Below are 22,042 nucleotides of genomic sequence, written 5' to 3' on the forward strand. Positions count from 1 at the left end.
ATAATGGTGGTCGACAGATTTGACACTATTCAACTGACTAACATATTACAGGAATACCAGATAGTAAACACCTTTGTCTATCTCGGGTCTAGTATAACTAACGATGGTAACTGTGAAGCAGAAGTTCGGAAACGTATTGGTATGGCAAAAAATGCGATGAGTCGTCTAACTAAAGTTTGGAAAGACAGATCTATCTCTCAAAATATCAAGATGAGACTGGTGAATGCCCTTGTATTCTCAATATTTCTATACGGAGCAGAGACTTGGACTCTTCGCGCATGCGAGCGCCAAAAAATTGATGGCTTTGAGATATGGTGCTGGAGAAGAATGCTGCGCATACCTTGGACAGCTCATAGGACAAACGTTTCCATTCTAAACCAACTCAATATTAAAAAAAAAGCTGTCCACAATATGTCTGCAACGAATTCTGCAATTCTTTGGTCACGTGGTTCGCAGAGGTGACGACAGTTTGGAGAGATTAATTGTTTCTGGAAACGTTCCGGGGAGAAGATCAAGAGGACGATCACCAACTAGATGGTCTGACCAAATAAAGCATTCAGCTGGAAACTCATTCTGCGAAGCTCTTAGAGCAGCTGAAGATAGAGACCAATGGAGAAACATTGTTAGGAATATTGGAAGAAATCACGATCCTCAGTAATGGGGAAACGGCAGGAGAGAGAGATTATCAGTCTTAGCATTTCATATCGCTGTCCTTTCATTACGTGTCTCAGATATTGTAACTTTCTTATTTTTATTATGTTTATTATTTCGTATTACATATTTGCTTATTTCTCGCAATACTTCCGTGTTCGTTTTCTTGTGTGTCCATGCTATTCTAAGCATCCCTCTGTAACACCACATTTCAAATGACTGTAGCTTATTTAGGTATGTGTTCTTGCTTCAATGTCCAGCTTTCAAGTCCATATTGCAGTATCGAAAACACGCAGCATATCAAAGCTCTTACTCTCAGTTCAAATCTAAGGTCTTTGTTGCTTAGAATTGTTTTCACTTTTACAAACGCATTTGTTGCTATTTCTATCTTGGCCCTTATTTCTGTTGTTTGATCTTTATTGTCTGAAATCCAGGTTCCTAGGTATTTGTATGTATTTATCAACCCTATATATCGGTACATTTCCCAAATGTAAGCTTGTTTTTATATTGGTTTTCTTAGTTATTATCATGTATTTGGTCTTTTTTACATTCATTTTTAGTCCATATTCTACACAGAAACTGTTTGTTTTGTTTAGTAGTAATTGGAGTTGTTCAGCAGAGCTTGCCATAATGACGGTGTCATCTGCATACCTTATTTTGTATATATAAGATATTCTGCATATTTAGGTAATTATTATTCCTTCACTTTGGGATAGTAATGCTTCCTCAACGGCTCTAGAATATATCTAACAATAATAGTACTTTTTTGGTCGCATTATGTCCATTATTATTTTTACGATAATTTAATAAAATAGATATATTTTTATGTTATTAACTTTGTTATAATTTAGTTCTTAGTACCTATTGTGAGTAATATTTGGATAAAGAAAGTGCAATTTGTAGAATCTTTAGTAATAATTCTTATTACCATAAGAATATTATAATTATATTTTTTATGGTAAATTATTGATTGGTCGCGGTTATGGCAATTTTTTCTTCCTTATCATACCTAAACGGATCTTGTTGAGTCCACTTTAAATAGCCCTGCGCTTCTGCTCATAAATTATTTCCTCCGGCATTTTGTCCTCTCATCACATGATCTAAATATTTAAATTTTTATCTTCAAGGACAATAATACTTTTGGTTCATATCCTATCCTCTTAATTGGTTCCACGTATTCCTCTTTTCATTCCTGATAGTTGTAGCATTCTTCAGTAAATTATTTATTGAGATGTACTTGTTTCGTGCGGTGCCCATGGCCTTATCCCATGATGAAGATTATAGAACACATTATGTCACCGACGAAACCTTGAGCGTAGCATTCACCCCATATCTTGACTACACAGATATTTCTTCTTCTTGTTCTTAAAGTGCCCTCTCCTCAATAGAGGTTGGCTACTACAATCGCAAATTCTTGTCTGTCTTCATCTGTTCTTATTAGCTGTTCAAAATTTAGCCCTGCCCATTGTAGGATGTTTCTTAGCCGATAGTCTTTTCCTTCTAGTCCTCTTTTTCCCTCGATTTTTCCTTTCACTATTAGTTGAGAATATTGCTACTTATTGTTTCTCAGTATGTAGCCTAGGTATGATGTTTTTCTAACTTTCACTGTGTTGAAAAGTTCTCGTTCCTTGCCTATTCTATGCAACACTTCTTCGTTTGATGTATGCCATGTCCATGAAATTTTAAGGATTCTCTGGTAAATCCACATTTCAAATGTCTCCAATTTATTTACGGTTGCTGTTTTAACTGCATAGAGAAGAGTCGACCAGATGTAGCATTTTGATAGACGTAGTCTAATTTCGAGTTTACTAATCATATAACAGGGCCTTGATTTTTGACCCTTCGCTTCGCTATCGAACGTATTCGTTACATATACTAAACAGATCCGAAGCGAATACGTTCGATAACGAAGCGAAGGGTCAAAAATCAAGGCCCTGTCTGTTTACGTTTTTGTTTGGTTTCCGAATTTATTCGAGAATCACATAGCAGTCTTTTGATTTTTTCGAAAGATTTTCTGGCCTGTTCTATTCTAGATCTTATATCTAGATCAGGATTTAGACTGTTATTGATCCAACACCCCAAGTACTTAAATTTATTGATCTGTAATCTGTTCTAAAATGAGTCCGTTTATTGTGCAAGGTTAAGGTACATTCTGTTTTTTTTCGGCTTGACTTCGAATTGGTTTTATTAATGTTTATTTTCATGTAGAATTGCTCACCGATCCAGTTGGTCCTGTCAATGAGTCGTTGTAGCCCCAAAACATTTCTTAAGTTTAATAAAGTCATTTCTCCGAAACTGTACATCTTATCAGAAGTGTAGTCATTATAAATGTTAAGGTTCGTCTTTTAAATAGATCGTATTGCTATTTTTACGCCGTTTATCCATCTATCTTTATTTTGGATTGCGCTTTGCTGCAATTGATGAAGTTTGTGTTTAATAACATTTCCCAAATGTCTATCACGTTGGTAAATTGCTCTCGATTTCTTCTTCCTTTCCATTGTCCTTAGATCCATAATTTCTGCATATTATCAGAATTTTTTGTATGTGTTTGTTTTTGCATATTTTGGTGAGGTTGGACCCATACATTTTCTGTTCACAGCTCCTGCACCTAGTCCATGTTCCTACTTATGTGTCTTAATTCTTTGGTTTAGTCTGTATGTTATGTCATACTATATGCGTTCGTAAGTATCTTGGGGTATACGCTCTCAATTACAATACATATTTTCAATGACTAGTTAAATGTTTGCAACTGCTAATTTAGTGACGAAGATGCAATTAGTTTTCTTCAAATTCTGGGAACCTTTATTTAAATACCGCTCCACCCCACACATTGAACAGTAAGCTACCCTGGCGAATCTCACCGATATCCTAGGCTAGTTCTGACCTTGGTAGTATCATCATAATTAAGACTTTCGTATTCCTGGTGGAATAATTGTCGCTCTCGTCTTAGAGCTCGTTTGATTCGTTTTTAATTTTTATATATATACTTTTTTTTCAGTTTCTTTCTTCTGGCTTCCATCTGGTAACTTTCTTAATAAGGGACCTCTCTTCATCTTTATTTCTGAGGCACATTATATCGGTTAAATATATGACTTTATTTTGTATTCCTACATAGCTTATGTTTTTTGTGACCTGTGGTATCTCTAGTAGGTTTTTTACTATTTTTGTTGGGAATAAGCCACAATTTTACTTTAAAATTAAGTTTATTTGACGTTTCGATTTCCACTTCGGAAATTGTTCTCAAAATACAATACGATTATTTTATCTCTCAAATTTCACGAACTCTAAAAATGAGGTTGATCAACTGCTTAATATTCACAATACTAACATACGGAGTGAACTTGGACTTGGAAATCTTGGACCCTAAGGCAAGCGGGAAGAAGAAAGGTAGGCGCCACTGAAATGTTTTGTTGGGAAAAACTGTTACGAATTCCGTGGACCAGTCACAGGACAAATATTTAATAGTAAACGGCTCTCCAGCAAAGTCCATCTCCAACAGTTAAAATACTTTCGTTATGAGACCAGACATGTTATGATAGCAGACACAGGAACATAGAAAGGCTTATTACCCAAGAAAAGATAGGTAGAAGGTAGAAAGGTTTTTAAGACTGGTATGGGAGGAGATTCCTACAGGTACCTAGACCACTCGGACGTCCCAGAATGCGATGGAGAGATAACATCCAATCAGATCTCCGGAAAATGAACATTCCATTTGAACCTAGGTTGATGGAAGACCGAACAAATCGGAAAAAAGTTGTACAGTCAGCCAGGACCCACACAGGGTTGTAGCGCTACGTGCTGATGATGATGATGATGATGAAAGGTAGAAGGCTGAAAACCACGAGGAAGATCCCATCCAGATTTATCGATCAAATTACAGGAATATGCAAAATACTGCGTGAGTTAAAAACAAATGGCCAGAGACAGAGATCTTTAGAGACGGATAATACACGATGGCCAGCACACTCCCTCCGGAGTCAAGACTAGAGAAACGTAAAAAATTGGAAAGTTTTTACACGATAAAATAAATTTTTTTTTGTTATTATCCTTGATAATCACTTGATAAAAATTCTGCCTCATATAAATCTACATGATTCTTAGCTTCTTTTTATTAATTTGTTTGTATTACTTACTTATTTATTTTGACTATCAGCGTGCCAAAACATCTGTATTGTTATAACAATTTGTATTAGACCTTCCAACGTCTGGTTATCATATGTTTCTATATTATAGATTCATTGTTTGTTCAGTATGTTATTAATTAAGAACGTAACTGGGGTGTTTAACCTGCTGCGTTTAAATATATCAACACCGAGTTAAATACAAAAAATTAGCTCCAATTAAAAAATGAGTTAAACTGCAATTTTCGGTTTCGTTCACTTTCTGTTTCCACCATTATAAAGATTTAAAAAAGTAAGGTAAGTACAAGGTTGTATTGACGCATTGGTATTTATAAAACAAAGGCTTTATTTACTTATTCATAAATTATATTCAGTTTCACATGTGTTGTGTACTTGTCCAAAGGTCATGATTTTATTTATACAGTATATTTGCATTTCCTTTTGGTAACTGTATGAGGGTAAATGTATTTGTGATTTATTTTTATCAGATACTGCATAATTATTAAACTATTTTATTTTTATTTTCGTTACACAAATTTATAATCTAATCTGCTCAATAGATTATATTTATATTACCTAAATTTAGAATATTTGGTACATAGTTTGATTTATAATTATTTTGAAGTCTTCCTAGTCAGGCTAGTATGGGCGCACTGACTAGAATATTCTCAATCCATATGCCAAGAGAAAATGATGGCCAAAAATTGTTTAAACAATTTTTTTAAACAAATAGTTAAAGTTTTTTTTTGTCCGGTTTTTTACATTACGTAGCTTATTCTTAACAAAAAAGTTCTGTAGTAACTTCTCTAAAATGAAGTTAAGGTTCGAAAAACCGCGAAAATGGCCATTTTAAAAACTCGATAATTCAATGAAACATTACGATTTTAAGTTTATCAATCGTCAAGTAAAATCTAAAACTCCATTTTACAATCTCGATCCCGATGAGTTTTCATCTATAACTGTATCGCAACCCATTGTTTTTTAATGTGAAGCCCCATTCATTTTGCTGCTGCTTCCAATAGCGTGAACGATTGGACCAAGTCTGCCTCTCTTCTTGTTATGCTATGGATGACGCTGGTATTTTTGTACACTCCTATTAATGATGGTTCCTCTTGTTATTATTCCAGATTCTCTAGTAGTTTTCTCTAGCTAATTTTGTACCCATCTTTCTAGTATCTGGTCTTGATCAACAATGATCTCGCTTGTTCTGTTTCTACCTATTGATAATCTAGGTTTTAATTCCTTTCTATTATGGTTAACCTACTTGTAGAATTTTCGCGTTTCTGTTTGTGTGTTATACTTCTCTAGTTCCTTCAGTTGGTTGCTATATGCTTCTTATTTCTTTTCAGTATTTGTTTTTCGTCTCGTCTCAGCTGCCCTTACTCTCCCTCTACTTTTCTCGTTTTTCGTACTTGGAGCCTTGTATATGCTTGATTTTTTCTTTGCACTGCTTGTGCTTGTTCCTCATCGTACCAGTCCGAGCTTATTTTTTCACGCTTTTGCCTTCCAATCACTTCAGTTGCTATTTCTTTCAACATGGTTTTACACTGCTTACAATATTTTACAATAGGTTGTTAACCGCTTTAAGTATCACCTGTACAGTCATCTAGCTTACATTCCAGACTTTCTTCATATTTGTTACCTATCGCTAAGTTTTACCACCTCTACGTTAAACCTTTCCTCTTTCACTCCTCTGACTTTCTTTGCATTGGAGATTCTGGCTCTTATTTTCATTTAGACTAGGTAGCGGTTCAGTCTATGTTTGCTTCGCATCTTGCACCGCCATATGGTCGATTTTATTTACTGTACTCCAATCAGAGCTTCTACATGTTCCCTTATACATATATCTTTGTGCATAAAGCATGTGTTGCGAACTACCACGTTGATTGAGGTGGCTAAGTGTATCAGGCGAGTTCCGTTGTTGTTCAACTCTTCAACACTGTAATTTCCAATGGTTGGCGCGTATTCCCTCTTCTTACCTATCTGTGCATTCAAATCTCCTATTAATTACCTTTACGTCTTTTCTAGGACAGCCTTGTATAATGCTTTCCAGTTGTTCGTAAAATTCTTTTTTTTTCTTCATCCGATTTCTCCTCAGTTAGTGTATGAGCATTTATTATTGAAGATTTAAAAAATTGCCTCTGATTCTTATTTTGCTGTCTTCCGTTGATAGGTTGGAAGTCTATTATAAGGTGTTTTACTCTCTTAAGAGGCTACATCAGCGCGTCATCAATATTAATTCGAACTATCCGCACCGCTTTTCGAAAGTTCTGTGGACCTTTGGCAACAGTGCGTCGGCAATACTTGACGAAGGCACAATATTATGATAATATACATTGTGATGATAGTGACTATTTTATCTGTGTTGCCAAATCAGTCAGTTAAGTTTAATTTCTTGTTATACTATAGCAGTCCCACGAATGGGCGCTATTTGTATAACACTATTAACACGTTGCCGCGACAAAAGTATATGTTACGACGAAATTCACCCTGTAGGAATAATGGAAAATATAATTTGACAAGATGTTGATATGTCATATAAGGAGATGTAAACGTGTTACACAAGTTGAAGAACATGTCCTCGGTTGCTCAGTAACGGAAGAGATATGAGCATGGTTCTTAACGGGATGTTATTAATATCCTCTTATTAGCTTAGAAATAAAAAAATAGAAAAATTAAATAAGAATATTAAATAAAAAGAAATAAAATATTGGGCGCCACTGGTTTCCTTGTGGGAACCATAAATATACAAAAATAGAAACGTAAAAGAAAAGATAGTTAAATCAAAAATTAAACAAAAACCTAGTCAATACAAAATATATAAAATACTTATTAAATGAAAGCAAATATGGCGTGACTTACCTCATCTATGTCTTTACTCGGCTAATTCTTTGTTCTACTTACGAAACAAGAGAAAGGGAAAAGACATTAATACATATAGTGGAGTCAATGAAGGTTTTCACCTCCGATTTCGTTGAACCTCCATCGATTTTCATGAAAATTGGTAAGTATGTAGAGGATACCTCAAGAAACAAAGGTGACATGGTGCCAACTTGCGCTTTTACCCTGGGGGGGGATGCCACCCCTTCTCGGGGGTGGAAATTATTTTAATAAAAATAATACCACTAATCGATAGAGGGACAAATTATAAGTAAAATTTGTTATATAAAGTTATTTCAATAAATCAATAGTTTTTGAGTTATTAAAGATCAAAAGTTTTGATTTTTCCTGAAAAAAATCCATGTTTTAAAGCAGTTTTTCATAAATAACTCAAAAACCATAAGTTTCTTCAAAAAAGTTGTTATTACCAAAATCGAAGATAATATAAAAATAAATAAGTTCCTTATTCGAAAAATCCTTTATTACATATACAAAGTGAGTTATATGCAATTGAATGTATATTTTTTTCCGCGAGTACTCAAATCTTAGTATTCAAGCTTAAGTAACAGGAAAACGATGCACTTTGTTAAATATAGATATTAAACATTTTAATAAAGTACTTAAAGGTAACTATCAAAAAGCTACATAAGAAGTCGATAGCATCAAAATTAAGCAAGTTATGATGGAAATAAGAGGACCCTTTCAGATTTTTTAGGGAAGAATGAAAAATGAAACATACGTCATTTCCACAAAAATTAAAATGTATAGTAACCCATTTAAAACTTTATTTATTTTAACATGAGCAATAACTTGTAACAATTTTGACCGGTTTAGAATGCATATTTAAAAAAAAATACGATTAAAAAAAATCAGAATTTTTCAAATTTTCGTGAATTTCATTTTCTTTTGATAATAACTCCAAAAATACTCGATATACTCAAAAAATGGTAGAGAACAAAATTTTAGTTTTAACTTTATTTAAGCTTTTTCTTTTTTTAATATTTTTTTACGACAAAAAATAACCGAGATAGAAACATTTAAAACCTAAATTTTACTGCGAGAACCATGTAACCGGGGCCCTTTCACCTTGTATTAAAAAAAAAATAAAGGATTTAGAAAATTATGTTTAATACAGTGTTATGGAACTTTTACTTAGCTTTGTAATGGTTTTTTGATAAATCTCATATTTCAAAATTTAACGGAGTTATTTTAAAAAAACCAATAACATTTTCTTTTAAAAAATTTTATAGCGGAGATTGTGTATGTATACAGGTTGTGGGAAGTCCAATTAGTCGTTTGTTGTAGAAGATACGAAAAAAGTTTATTTAGGTGAGATTGGGGCATAGATAATATCAGAATTTAAATACATTTCCAAATATACAGGGCCACCCATATTGACAGGGTGAAACAAAATTATCTTTTGTTTAATGGAACACCCTGTATATTTTTACATTTTTGGATTCTCCTCTATGTTTTATTTCTTAAAATATCAGGTTTTGTGATGTTATACGAAGTAGTTTAAAAGATAATTACGTTTTTATTTTCAAATTTCATAGCAATATTCACCCCCTGTACAATTGTAGTGATTTGACATCAGAAAATCAATTTATGTTCAAGTAATTTTTCAACCCCTAAAATGCAGAAAGCGCAACTTGATGCCATATCACTTTTGTTTTTTGAAGTATCCTCTAACTAATCAACAATTTTCATGAAAATCGATGAAGGTTCAAAGAAATCGTGGGTGAAAACATTCAGTGACTACACTTTCAGAAATATAGAAGAATAAGGTTTTCGTGATGTTCGACTTGTTAATTTTCGGATTTTTGGTTGCTATAAGGTTTGAAAAATTAAAAAAAATGTAATTCATGCACATGAATATAAAAAAATATTAATTTTTCTTAATTAAACGATATTACTTGCGCCATAACGCGGAAATCTGCATTTTTTACAATTTAAAAAGTAGGGGTGTATTACACCCCTAAAATACAAAAGCGCAAGTTGATGCTATATATCTTTTATTGCTTGAGGTATCTTCTAACTACTTACCGATTTTCATGAAAATCGATGAAGGTTCAACAAAATAGGAAGTGAAAACTTACAGTGACTGCACTTTCAGAAATCTAAAAAATGATTTTTAAAAAAGAGGTGTATTCCACCCCTAAAATACAAAAAGCGCAAGTTGGCACTATGTCACCTTTGTTCCTTGAGGTATCCTTTAACCACTTACCAATTTTTATGAAAATCGATGGAGGTTCAACGAAATCTGAGGTAATAACTCATATTCACCTTCATTGACTCCACTAATAGTATGTTGCAGTGAATCAAACAATTTTTATTGAGACAAAATAAAACAAAATTAAAAAGATCCGTGATCTCTTGCGATTTTACATAAAGAGATCATGTTTACCAAAAAGAAAATGTAAAGTTTACATAAAAAATACCTTGTACTAGTCCTGTATGTTCTCTTGGTTGGTTTTAAGTCCAAGGCACAGTTCACTTCACTAAAGTCACTTTACAAAGGAATAGATACATTAAAAGTACATCAATGAATGGTTGTTTCCATAGTTTATAGAAAAATTCAGCATTTACTTCTTAAAACAAATCGGCACTGCTCGAACAAAAATATTTAAGAACTCATTAGTCCTTTAGTAAATTAAACGGGATCAAAGAAAAATATAAAAGCAACTCCATGCTTTAACTATGATGTCAGAAACTGCTAAGACAAAAAAAACTCCTGCCTGCATCCGAAAATATTATATACCGCATTGGTATAAGTAGTCGCGTTCGCATAGAAACAGCGAAAACGCGGTGGTCTAACTTGCTTAGACCATAGTGGAACACTTTAGCCCCAACACAAAGACTTCTGCAATAAAATTGCACAATAACTTCACCTTACACAAACTTAAAATGGAAATTCAACCTTTCAGGTACTGCAACCCTGCAGACCTCCGAGGCTAACTCAAACTTGACTTCTTTACAGCTCCAACGTAACTAACTGACGGCTCAAACGTAACTACTTTTTTTCTCTCGTCCAAATTCAAGACAAGATTCCTTCTCAGACACAGAAATTACCTCCCATTCTGGCAATCACCAGATAATTGAAAAGGACACTTGTTGTTAACCAAACTTTGGAGCTCTTATCGCTACAACGGTATGCGCTACGTAAACAAACCAGCTCCAAAACATCATATGAAGGTCGCCAGAAACCACGTCTAGAAGAATTTAGGACTGTAATTTCTTTGACGGTACAAACTCAAACTCAGATAAAAGAGATATGATATCCACGTCAAAGCCCTGAGAACGTAAGATCGATCTAATATTATGAAAAACGAAAGAACCAAACATTTCCACGCAACAACTCGATACAATTTCTGAAACGGATTTAGATACAGGGTGAAATGATAGTATTACGGATTCGAAAACGTTAATGATTTTTGCACCCGTTACAATACATAATCGATTTTAGTACCTAGTTCCAAAGTGATACAAAATGTAGGCATGGGATAAAAAGTTTTGAAGAAAGTGTATTTTTTTGTTATTGTTAATGGCGGTACAGACCCGTTTTTGTAATATTTTATTTAATTATAGAGTAATTTCCACATACTAACATATTTCTCAAATTGTGTTCTACACCGCCATTCTTTACTAGGTATATTATGCATATTTGTGCCAAATCACTCGGCAAAACATACAAAATTAAAGCTTCAATCTTGTAACACGTTTTCCATCTTGATGAGGCGCTGATGTAGCCTGTTAAGCTGCTTATTGGTGTTTATTAAATAAAAAAACCCAAAGTTTTCACATGTTGTATGATGATGTGTCATTTTTCCGAAATTACTCCACGTATTTACTATCAATTTCTTAAATAAAATTAAGTCAATAAATTGAATCACTGAGAACTATCTTCTAATGGTACATTATAAAAAACATTGACCTACTTTTTTAAAGTGCAATTCAATCAAAACAATTTACTTCTTTTTAATAACGAAAGTCAAGAGATTAATCATAAAGTGTTTGCTTAATTTTTTCAATTAAAGTAGTAGGCCAAAGAGAATTGCAAAAAATACTACAATTAGATTTTTAAATAAACAGTTGACATTCAAACGAACCTTGCGAAATATTAGTTTCGATGTTTAAAAAAATACTCGTTATATTGATCTGCTTTTTTAATTTCTTATCATGTACTTAGATTTAGATTAAGTATTCTGTACCATTGTACTATATAAGTAAATAAAATTTGTAATATAGGTGTATACAGGGGTTCAAAATTATGGAATAAATTAATTTTTTTATCAAAAATGGGAGATTTTGAAGAGAAATCCCGAAACAGGTTGATTTTTATTTTTATATTATGATTTGTTGACATATGCATCATACTAGTGACGTCATCCATCTGAGCGTGATGATGTAATCGATATTTTTTTAGTGCGAATAGGGATCGTGTGGCAGCTCATTTAAAAGGTTATTCAATTCTATATTCAGTAATATAAACACTACCATAATTATTTGTACAGGGCGGCCAAAAAAATTATTTTCAAATTAAATTAATTCACACAAAAAGAAGAACGTATGTAGTTTATTTAATTTAAATAACATTTTACTGCTGTTAGAAAATAGAAAAAAAAAATGTTTATTTCACAAATAAACAATGATTTTCGCTTAAATTCAATGTTAAACTGAACCCACCTGCCTCTTGGCAGTTTGAACATCTGATTTTAAGCGAAAAGCAATGTTTATTTGTCGTATAAATATTTTTTTCTGTTTTGTGACAGCAATAAAATGGATTTTGAGTTAAATAAATCACATACCTTCTTCTTTTTGTGTGAATTAATTTAATTTAAAATTTTGTTTTGGCCACCCTGTATAAATTATGATGGTAATGTTTATATTACTGAAAAGATAATTGAATAACCTTTCAAATGAACTATCACACGACACCTATTTTGATTTAAAAAAATTATCGATTACGTCATAACGCCCAGATGGATGACGTCACTAGTATGATGTATGTAGGTGTATGCAAAAAAATCATAATTTAAAAATAAAAATCGAGCTGTCTCTCCAAAATCTCCCATTCTCGAAAAAATGAATTCCATAATTTTGCCCCTCACTATACATATAAACAGTGGCCCAAAATTTAATTATCTCTTAAATGGATGGCTATTCTGCAATTTGGAGATTTGAAATCTGATGCTTTCAATGTTACCAGATTTACCATTTTTCTGATATCATTAGTCAGTTTATTTTTTTAATATAACACTCTGTATATTGCATTATTATTATTTGAATCCTCACTTCAATACGAGTACAACCCCCAAAACTCCTGGTTATGCCCTTGATCTGACTTAGAGGAAAAGTGTGACAAATATTACTGTGCAAAAAATGTGTCGATCTAGCCAAAATGATTAAATAAGATACAAACGTGTGATATGATATTTAAACAGACACGTCATTTTTAGAGATTTAAAGTCACAAGAAATTATACTAATTTCCACTTTCTGAATATTGTGGTTACAAAATGACTTTCTTTGTCGAAGTAAAAAAGCAAAAAATACAGCATTATTCACAAAAATAAAATTAAAGCTTTGTTTTAAACACATTGTGATTATTTAAATTGTCTTTTCTGTACTTACGTGACATACTCCAATGCTGTTCTTCCATATATCTTCTCCTGTGAGCTCTTGTGCTGCTCAAATGCTGCTCTTCTCTATATCTTCTTCTATGAGCTCCTCTCATAGGCAATGAACCACAACGTGCACCCCTTTCACCAGCACGGCGTGGATGGCGGATGGGATAATTGGGAGAATAACGGTTAAGTACCTGCAAGGTATATTTATAACATATCTGCTCATCAATGGTATTTAATATAAATATGGTGACTAAGAATTTCAAAATGATTGCCGACCAAAAAATAAAAGAATACCTGTGATGGCTCTTCAGCTGGTCGTGTGATACATTCCTGACTTTCTTTACTTAATGTACTTCCAGACACTACCGATACTGGAACAAAAATATACATAGTTTGTGATTATACTCGTAACAGGTTATATAAATAAAAACATATCAGGAAGCATAAAATAATTTATTATTGTTTTGTATTATGAGAACGATTTCCGAAGAGGAAATCGAAACGTCAAAATAAACTTATTTTAAACTAAGATTGTGGTTTATTCCAAAGAAAAAAAAATAGTAAAATAACAAATTCCTATAATAAATGAACCATGATCCTTTGTCATCTGGTGGATTGCCAAAAATTAACGTTTAGTCTAGAGAAATTAGGTTTTTGTCGGAACACTTGAGCTGCAGCCAGGTTGCAAATGGATTTTTTGTGTACTATATACCTAATACATTATAAATACAAAAATGCCCGTCACAGTTCGGACGAGAAACTTAGTTATAACAAACAAGGATCAAAAATGGCAGTTTTTTCGTTTAAATCGCTACAGGTAAAAATAGGGTAATTAAATATATTATTTATAATATTTTTATTTTATTAGATGAGCCAAGGTTTAAAATGGCACTTTTTGAATTTTGGTCCGATCATTTTTTGCTTCGGAAATTGCAAAATAAGACTAATATTTCAAAAATAAAAAGTGTGCTATAACTTTTGCGAAATGGCTTTAAGACTTTCATATTGCATGAAAAGTTAAGTCAAATATTCCTTATAATGCACACAATTAGTCAGTTCGTCAATTAGTTTAAATTTTATTCAATTTAAAAAAAGACTAAGTTTTCACTCTAATGGCACATAACATATCCCACCAGAATGAAAACAATGGGAACCTTCTCTGGTTACACCTCCGAGGCTTCTACAATTTGCAAGCCATACGGATGCTGAGACTAAGGAAGATGAGGGAATTCTACAATTTACAATTCACGTCACATCTGCTCAGCGCGGTAAAGTTCCAACGAGACTGGTTCCCTTCATACTCCACACAGAGTAAATGTAAATAAAAAATGAATAACCATTTTCAATTTCGTTGCAAAACGAAAATACAGCCGAACCATATTCCAGTTCAATCAGAGAGTGCTGCAAGCACCTCCACCGGTTTCGAAACTTATTAGTCTCTCATCAGGAGGCACATATGCTGCTCTCCCTGATCCAACCAAAACAAACCCCAGCGTGCAGTCCCGAATTGCAACGAACGAAATGGCATAGATGCCCTAGCGGCAACTGCTAGCAAAAGACTAAGTTTTCACTCTAATGGCACATAACATATCCCACCAGAATGAAAACAATGGGAACCTTCTCTGGTTACACCTCCGAGGCTTCTACAATTTGCAAGCCATACGGATGCTGAGACTAAGGAAGATGAGGGAATTCTACAATTTACAATTCACGTCACATCTGCTCAGCGCGGTAAAGTTCCAACGAGACTGGTTCCCTTCATACTCCACACAGAGTAAATGTAAATAAAAAATGAATAACCATTTTCAATTTCGTTGCAAAACGAAAATACAGCCGAACCATATTCCAGTCCAATCAGAGAGTGCTGCAAGCACCTCCACCGGTTTCGAAACTTATTAGTCTCTCATCAGGAGGCACATATGCTGCTCTCCCTGATCCAACCAAAACAAACCCCAGCGTGCAGTCCCGAATTGCAACGAACGAAATGGCATAGATGCCCTAGCGGCAACTGCTAGCAAAAGACTAAGTTTTCACTCTAATGGCACATAACATATCCCACCAGAATGAAAACAATGGGAACCTTCTCTGGTTACACCTCCGAGGCTTCTACAATTTGCAAGCCATACGGATGCTGAGACTAAGGAAGATGAGGGAATTCTACAATTTACAATTCACGTCACATCTGCTCAGCGCGGTAAAGTTCCAACGAGACTGGTTCCCTTCATACTCCACACAGAGTAAATGTAAATAAAAAATGAATAACCATTTTCAATTTCGTTGCAAAACGAAAATACAGCCGAACCATATTCCAGTCCAATCAGAGAGTGCTGCAAGCACCTCCACCGGTTTCGAAACTTATTAGTCTCTCATCAGGAGGCACATATGCTGCTCTCCCTGATCCAACCAAAACAAACCCCAGCGTGCAGTCCCGAATTGCAACGAACGAAATGGCATAGATGCCCTAGCGGCAACTGCTAGCAAAAGACTAAGTTTTCACTCTAATGGCACATAACATATCCCACCAGAATGAAAACAATGGGAACCTTCTCTGGTTACACCTCCGAGGCTTCTACAATTTGCAAGCCATACGGATGCTGAGACTAAGGAAGATGAGGGAATTCTACAATTTACAATTCACGTCACATCTGCTCAGCGCGGTAAAGTTCCAACGAGACTGGTTCCCTTCATACTCCACACAGAGTAAATGTAAATAAAAAATGAATAACCATTTTCAATTTCGTTGCAAAACGAAAATACAGCCGAACCATATTCCAGTCCAATCAGAGAGTGCTGCAAGCACCTCCACCGGTTTCGAAACTTATTAGTCTCTCATCAGGAGGCACATATGCTGCTCTCCCTGATCCAACCAAAACAAACCCCAGCGTGCAGTCCCGAATTGCAACGAACGAAATGGCATAGATGCCCTAGCGGCAACTGCTAGCAAAAGACTAAGTTTTCACTCTAATGGCACATAACATATCCCGTTGGAACTTTACCGCGCTGAGCAGATGTGACGTGAATTGTAAATTGTAGAATTCCCTCATCTTCCTTAGTCTCAGCATCCGTATGGCTTGCAAATTGTAGAAGCCTCGGAGGTGTAACCAGAGAAGGTTCCCATTGTTTTCATTCTGGTGGGATATGTTATGTGCCATTAGAGTGAAAACTTAGTCTTTTGCTAGCAGTTGCCGCTAGGGCATCTATGCCATTTCGTTCGTTGCAATTCGGGACTGCACGCTGGGGTTTGTTTTGGTTGGATCAGGGAGAGCAGCATATGTGCCTCCTGATGAGAGACTAATAAGTTTCGAAACCGGTGGAGGTGCTTGCAGCACTCTCTGATTGGACTGGAATATGGTTCGGCTGTATTTTCGTTTTGCAACGAAATTGAAAATGGTTATTCATTTTTTATTCAATTTGTTTATCGCAAATAGCTTTTTTTCGCAATGTTATTGTTCAGAAAATAATAACGATATAGCAATTCTGTGGAAACCACATGCAAGAAAAATAGTTATGTTTTCAAAGTATTGAAAAAAATCATTAAAAAGTCATTTTTATCACTCCGAAAACAGTTTAGTAAAATAGAGTCATTTTTGGCTTATAAACAATTTGAATAGCTTTGTTAATATTGACTATAGAGTAAATCTAATTTGGGATTTTAAAAGCTGGTATTTTTACACGAATTTTTAGAAAAAAACTTTTTGCCAAAGTTAATTAGGGTCAAAGTTAGCCACTTTTATTATTTTATTCACAGTTACTTCTATATACATCAAATTCTCCTGTAAAAGTGTTAGTTACCATACTACTCCGAAATGGCTTGGCCGAATTTTATGAAATTTTACACGTAGGTATATATCCTATAGGACGGAGAATAGGTTTTAATCTATTTTTTATTTCCATAAGTGATAAGGCGGGTTGCCCCCTGAAATTTTTTTTTTATTTTTTTGGACAAAATTATCTACCTTAATTTTATATGATGTAGAATTAAAAAATACATACAACCCTTAATTTTCACTCTTCTATCACCAACCCCTATTTGTTAATAGCCATCTATATACTTACATCTATAAAATTCTCCTGTCACAGTGTTAGTTTCAATACTCCGAGACCGCTTAACCGATTTTTATGAAATTATATATGTATATTCGGTAGGTCTTAGAATCGGTCGTAATCTACTTTTCATATTCCTGAGTGATAAGCGGAGTTAACATTTTGTAATGTTAGGTGGGGATGTGTGTACATAACTTACTCTACAAGACTACGAGTACATACAAATTAAAAAAAATTATGATCAAAATCTATCAACAAGCTCCTGCGATATTAATCGCAGCATATATGTTTGAAGAATCAGTTTCATTTTTTGAGTGCACGGATTTTATTAATTCCCCTCCACCGACCACGAATCCATTCCATTAAGACGCCAATTTTTAAAACTTTATTAACCACTCTGTTGAGGTTCAAAGTTTACTGCACATAAACTATATACCTTCAACTTCAAAATGGCTCTAGTGAGGTTGCTTAATTGTTATAAACAAAGTAGCCGTCAACTAAATAAAAAAAGTGACTAACTTTGACCGTAATTAATCTAGGCGAAAAGTTTTTCTTTGAAAATTCGTATAAAAATACCAGTTTTTCAAATCCTATTGTAGTTTAAGCCTGAAGTTAATATTAACAAATGTCTTCAAATTGTTTATAAGCCAAAAATGACTCTATTTTAGTAAAATGTTTTCGGAGTGATAAAAATGACTTTTTAATGATTTTTTTAAATGCGTTGAAAATATGACTATTCTTCTTTCATGTTGTTTCCACATAATTGCCATATAATTATTATTTTCTGAACAATGGCATTACGAAAAAAAGCTCTTTGGGATAAACAAATTGAATAAAATTTAAACTAATTGACGAATCGTCTTAAAATTTTTTGGGCATTGTGTGGACTGTTTGACTCAACTTTTCATGCAATATGAAAGTCTTAAATTCATTTTTGCAAAAGTTATAGGAAGTTTTTTACTTTCGAAATTTTAGTTTTATTTTGCAATATCCGAAGCAACAAATGATCGGACCAAAATTCAAAAAGTGCTATTTTTATACCTTGGCTCATCTAATAAAAGAAAAATATTATAAATAAGACATTTAATTACTCTATTTTTACCTGTAGCGCTTTAAACGAAAAAACTCCCATTTTTGACCCTTATTTGTTAATAACTAAATTTCTCGTCCAAACTGAGACGGGCATTTTTGTATTTATAATGTATTATGTGTATAGTACCCAAAAAACCCATTTGCAACCTGGCTGCTCAAGTGTCCCAAACATGGTATATTTTTGCCGTATTTCCCTGGCGTAGTTGTTTCAAAGATAATATAGGTAACTATAATATTGTTCGTTGCAATAAAAATTATATTTCTTAAAAGAAATTATTGTTTGTCGTTTCGATTTCCACTGCGGAAATCATCCTGAGAAAATTAAAAAGAAAATTTAGGACTGAAAAATTCTGCGAAAATTCTCACAACCTGATCTTTTTAGGTTACATATATGCATTTTCCTATCCAATATTATGATTTCCGAAGTGTAAATCGAAACGTCAAATAACTTAATTGTTTTCACCCATTTTGAAAAAATGTGAAAACGTGGAATTATTTACGTCCGTCTGTACCTAAGACTTTGTAAACACAATTCCTGCGTCATTATACCACTTACAATGACAAATGAAGTGTCGAATGAAAGCTTATAACCCGAGGATGGTAATAAATAACAATTTGAAAAATTTGACATCGGACTTCCGGTTTTAGAATTGCAACCGGAAGTACCGTTGTAAAGTCGCCGAAATAGTACAAGCGATATATTATTCGACGTGCCTTAGCAAGATGAGAACAAAATATGCTTCTGGTTTCATGCCTGTCTGACCATTGAATCGAGTGAGAGATTATAACTCAAGGATGGTATTAAAGGTAAGAAAATTATCCTTGGACTTCCGGTTGCAGAGTTGCAACCGGAAGTACCATTGTAAAGTCGCCGAAATAGTACAAGCGATATATTATTCGACGTGCCTTAGCAAGATGAGAACAAAATATGCTTCTGGTTTCATGCCTGTCTGACCATTGAATCGAGTGAGTGATTATAACTCAAGGATGGTATTAAAGGTAAGAAAATTATCCTTGAACTTTCGGTTTTAGAGTTGCAACCGGAAGTACCGTTGTAAAGTCGCCGAAATAGTACAAGCGATATATTATTCGACGTGCCTTAGCAAGATGAGAACAAAATATGCTTCTGGTTTCATGCCTGTCTGACCATTGAATCGAGTGAGAGATTATAACTCAAGGATGGTATTAAAGGTAAGAAAATTATCCTTGGACTTCCGGTTTTAGAGTTGCAACCGGAAGTACCGTTGTAAAGTCGCCGAAATAGTACAAGCGATATATTATTCGACGTGCCTTAGCAAGATGAGAACAAAATATGCTTCTGGTTTCATGCCTGTCTGACCATTGAATCGAGTGATAGATTATAACTCAAGGATGGTATTAAAGGTAAGAAAATTTTCCTTGGACTTCCGGTTTTAGAGTTGCAACCGGAAGTACCATTGTAAAGTCGCCGAAATAGTACAAGCGATATATTATTCGACGTGCCTTAGCAAGATGAGAACAAAATATGCTTCTGGCTTCATGCCTGTCTGTCCTTTGAATCGAGTGAGAGATTATAACTCAAGGATGGTATTAAAGGTAAGAAAATTATCCTTGGACTTCCGGTTGCAGAGTTGCAACCGGAAGTACTGTTTTAAAGTCGCCGAAATAGTAAAGTGATATATTACTCGTCGCGTCTTAGCAAGACGAGAATAAATATATTCCGATTTTTATATCACTTCCGTTTAAAAAGGTGTAATCGGAAGTGCCACATTTAGGGATTGCAATCCAGAAGCATTTTCAGTCCAGCTGGATGTTTGCAAGATTGGCCTGAATCCAGCTGGATCCAGCGCGGTTCCGGCAAAATGTGGAATCAAAATAAAAACACGATTTTGCTGTTTTTTTGTCTATATTCTAAATTTCTAAATAACAGAAACATGAATAATTTTGAAAAATAAAATAAAAATTCCATTTTTATTCAGTTGCAATGCGAAGGCAAACAAATCTTATTTTTCAATTCGAATACGGAGCGCAGTCCAGCCCTCTGAATCGACGATTTTCGACTCTTGTTGGAGTCTCATCGGAGAGAACGTAGGCCTGCTACTCCATACTCTAAGTGACCAACACCGAGAGTTTATCCCCCACACCGCAACTGACGTGAATGGACTGGGTGGCTAGCGTCATCTGGCAATTGAAAGCTGAAGTAGTTTTCAATCCTAATATCAATATTAATATTAGGATTGAAAACTACTTCATCTTTCAATTGCCAGATGACGCTAGTCACCTAGTCCATTCACGTCAGTTGCGGTGTGGGGGATAAAATCTCGGCGTTGGTCACTTAGAGTATGGAGCAGCAGGCCTACGTTCTCTCCGATGAGACTCCAACAAGAGTCGAAAATCGTCGATTCAGAGTGCTGGATTGCGCTCCGTATTCTAAGTGAAAAATAAGATTGTTTTGCCTTTGCATTGCAACCGAATAAAAATGGAATTTTTATTTTATTTTTATATTGGTCGTTGCTTCTTTGAGTAACTAGGTCCATTTTCTGTTGGAATTTACCATCTGAACAGACGGGGTCGTGAATTGTAAGTTTTTGAATTCCCTCTTGTCTTCTTAGCTTCAGCATCCATCTTTCTTGGAAATTTTAGAAGCCATGGAGGTGTTACCAAGAAAATGGACCAATAGTTTTCAATTTAAAAAGCTTAGGATTTTAAAAAGCTCTTAGGATTGAAAACTACTTCATCTATGAATAATTTTGTTTTTTTTTGGCAGATAGACCAAAACATATTTAATTATCGTCTTATCGGCTAACCTACTTCGCACAGAACTGCACATATAGCCGGTTGCGGAGAAAGCCCTTTCGGCCTCTATGCTGGTTGGTTTTAAGGTCATCAAATAGCCATAGACTATGGACAAATTATCGCCTTTCACTCGGTCATTTCCTTTTCCAAAATCTTTTCATAATCTTTTTGATAACCAGTTTTTTTTGTTATAAAAGTTTTCTCTTTCTCGTTTCAATTCAATCTCAAGCTCTTTTTCTAAAGTAAAATTCACGGGCTCCGGATTAGTTGGCCCATCTCCTTCCATTATGTCCTCTTGCACTGGTTCCACAATCACTTGTTTATTTTTTATACGACTCAACAAATTTTTCATCTCTTGTCGCATTGCATTCTTTTTCGTTATGGGGAAATAACTAGGATTGTTTAGTCCTTCGTCATACTTTTTTGGATTTTGTAAGTACATTAATGTACCTGTAACTTCAGAGAGGTGCCATTCCGCGATTCTGTTGCGTAGTGCTTCGGAACTAAGGCTATTTAGTTTGTCTAAGACAAATTTCATGGTTGTGTCGGCCGTTATCAAAGTGTACTCCCTTCTGCAAAGAGCTTCTACAGCCAGTTTTACCGGTCAAAGAGTGGGATCAACTCATTGTTTATTGACCACTCGCCAGCAGAGAATTTTGTAGCAGAATCAATGTCTATCAACGCTTTATGGATGCAAACTTTTATGCTGTAGAAACTTTCCAGCATACTGAGCTACTGCTAGAGCGATAGAATGGCAAGTTGCCGACTCACGGCTTTGAATAAAGAGGCTAATGAATAAATTAAGTAACTTATTTCGAATTTGACACGTTTGCGGATCCAGCATGTAAAA

General features: G+C 34.4%; 2 protein-coding genes across 8 annotated transcripts in view; one reads left to right on the forward strand and one right to left on the reverse strand.

Annotated features, from left to right (window-relative positions):
- Nucleotides 1-22,042, reverse strand: part of LOC114328595 (uncharacterized) — a 288,450-nt gene that overhangs the window by 148,921 nt on the left and 117,487 nt on the right. Inside the window, exons 12-13 of the mRNA XM_050656295.1 lie at nucleotides 13,576-13,652; nucleotides 13,286-13,472 (exon numbers count right to left, since the gene is read on the reverse strand). Of these exons, the coding sequence (XP_050512252.1) occupies nucleotides 13,286-13,472; nucleotides 13,576-13,652 (264 nt within the window). The remainder of the gene's footprint in view (nucleotides 1-13,285; nucleotides 13,473-13,575; nucleotides 13,653-22,042) is intronic.
- Nucleotides 1-22,042, forward strand: part of LOC114328597 (uncharacterized) — a 109,847-nt gene that overhangs the window by 29,970 nt on the left and 57,835 nt on the right. The gene's annotated exons all lie outside the window — the stretch shown is intronic.

The sequence above is a fragment of the Diabrotica virgifera genome, chromosome 1 (genome assembly GCF_917563875.1).
Source record: "Diabrotica virgifera virgifera chromosome 1, PGI_DIABVI_V3a".
Taxonomy (NCBI): domain Eukaryota; kingdom Metazoa; phylum Arthropoda; class Insecta; order Coleoptera; family Chrysomelidae; genus Diabrotica; species Diabrotica virgifera.